Genomic DNA, 1,952 nt, shown 5'->3' with positions numbered 1-1,952 from the left:
CTCCTCCTCTCTCAGGCTGAGCGAGCTCGCCTCGCGGCTGCGCGAGCAGCGCGGGCAGCGGCTGGAGGAGACGTATCACCGCGCGAGCGAGACGTTTGCCGAGGCGACCAAGCCTCTCTCTCTCTCTCTCTCTCTCTCTCTCTCTCTCTCTCTCTCTCTCTCTCTCTCTCTCTCTCTCTCTCTCTCTCTCTCTCTCTCTCTCTCTCTCTCTCTCTCTCTCTCTCTCTCTCTCTCTCTCTCTCTCTCTCTCTCTCTCTCTCTCTCTCTCTCTCTCTCTCTCTCTCTCTCTCTCTCTCTCTCTCTCTCTCTCTCTCTCTCTCTCTCTCTCTCTCTCTCTCTCTCTCTCTCCCTTTCTGATTGAACCTCGAAAGAAAGGAGCTTGAGGATAGGGCCCAACCGTTCCTGGGTATCGAAGAACAAGAGTGGGTCCGTAAAACAGAATTTAGACAAGACAACAGAACTGGAGAAAGAGACGAAGAGAATGAGATGAGGCAACTGATACTGGACATAAATGCAAGGAAGACGCTTGAGGAACGGCCAACGCCCAATAAAATCGACAAAGCGCTACGGCGCTTGTGGGGTTGGTTGTACGACCGCAGGACTGCAGTTGACTTCCTGGGTTTCGCCCTCCTCTTTGACATGATGCCGCATGGTAAGAGGCTTCTTGAAAACACGGCGTATGCCCTCGGCATCCCCATATGGGGCCAGCTACTTTTGGAATTGGTGTTATTTGCTCTCACCTCCTCCGACAACTGACCCCAAGCCCCCCCTGGGGCCCTCCGGCCTCGGCTTTCCGGTTCGCCGGCGGGTCCGCTATCGTACCGCGGTAAATCCCCTCCCCCATCTCCTCCTCCCGGGTACACCAGCCTCCGGCGGGGCGGTCCCGGACCCCCCAGGTTATTCCGAGCGGGTCCATACGGCGGCGGCCCCGCCGGCGGCGGGGGTGGAGGCGGTGGCAGGGGCGGCGGGCACGGTGGCGGCCCTCGCGGCCAAAACGCCTGGTGTGAAGCCGCTGGGGCGGCCCCACGACCCTGCAGCCGTTCCAGTGGCGGGGGCGGAAATGGCAGTGTGGGTGGCGGAAACGATGGCGGCACTGGCGGCCGCACCGCCTGGTGTAGAACCTCAGGGGCGGCTCCTCGACCCAGCGGTCGCTCCAGCGGCGAGGGCGGAGGCGGTGGTGGCGGGGGCGGGCCTGGTGGCGGCGCCGGCCGCCGCAACTCCTGGGGCGGGGCCTCGGGGGATGCCCCCTGCCGATCGCAAAATTCTTTTTGGGGGGGGCGGCGTGTGGTTTTGCCGCTCGCCTTCTGCGGCGTTCCACTGTGGCAGGGCCCGCCGCTGCTGTCGCCGCTGTATGGCTGACCCTCCGCCCGTATCGCCGCCTCGGCTGCCGCCGCCGCCGCCGCCTGACGTGCAGCTGCTCGACCTTCGCACGGCCACCACGTACCAGGACTCGAGCTCCTTCGACAAGCAGGCGCCCGTGAACGACCTGTCATACGCCGACAGCACGACGGGACGGCCGTGGGCCGAGTGCGGCCACTACACAAGCCAATGGTGGGGCGTCGACCTCGGGAGCGAGGCGTATGTGCGCTACGTGCGGCTGCAGAACCGCAACGACTGCTGCGCGGAGCGGCTGACGGACGTCGACATCTATCTCGGCTCGACGGCGGAGACGTACACGGGCAACGCGCTGGTGAAGTCAGACGTGAGCGTGTCGTCGAACGTGATGTTGGAGGTGGAGATCAACGCGTTGGGGCGCTACATCTACCTCAACCGGCCGTCTGCGGCGGGGCTGACGGTGTGCAAGTTCTACGTCTTCGCCTCAGCCGCACCGCCTGGGCCGCCGTCGCCGCCGCCGCCATCGCCGCCTCCCCCAGCTCCGCCGCCGCCGCCGCCGTGCAGCGAACTGGATGGCCGCACGCAAGTCCCCCAAGGCGGCGCCTGCAAGAAGTTGA

The 1,952-nt window shown here is 64.7% G+C and overlaps 1 protein-coding gene across 1 annotated transcript in view; it reads left to right on the top strand.

Annotated features, from left to right (window-relative positions):
- The window catches only part of EMIHUDRAFT_470312 (hypothetical protein), a gene marked incomplete at its 3' end in the record, with an annotated part of 3,331 nt that extends 1,379 nt beyond the window's left edge, over positions 1-1,952 (top strand). The window contains exon 2 of the mRNA XM_005769582.1: positions 1,415-1,952. Within this exon, the coding sequence (XP_005769639.1) occupies positions 1,415-1,952 (538 nt within the window). The remainder of the gene's footprint in view (positions 1-1,414) is intronic.

Source organism: Emiliania huxleyi, assembly GCF_000372725.1.
Source record: "Emiliania huxleyi CCMP1516 unplaced genomic scaffold EMIHUscaffold_415, whole genome shotgun sequence".
Taxonomy (NCBI): Eukaryota; Haptophyta; order Isochrysidales; family Noelaerhabdaceae; genus Emiliania; species Emiliania huxleyi.
The sequence above is the reverse complement of the archived record's forward strand: the minus strand, read 5'-3'. Positions and strand labels throughout refer to the sequence as shown.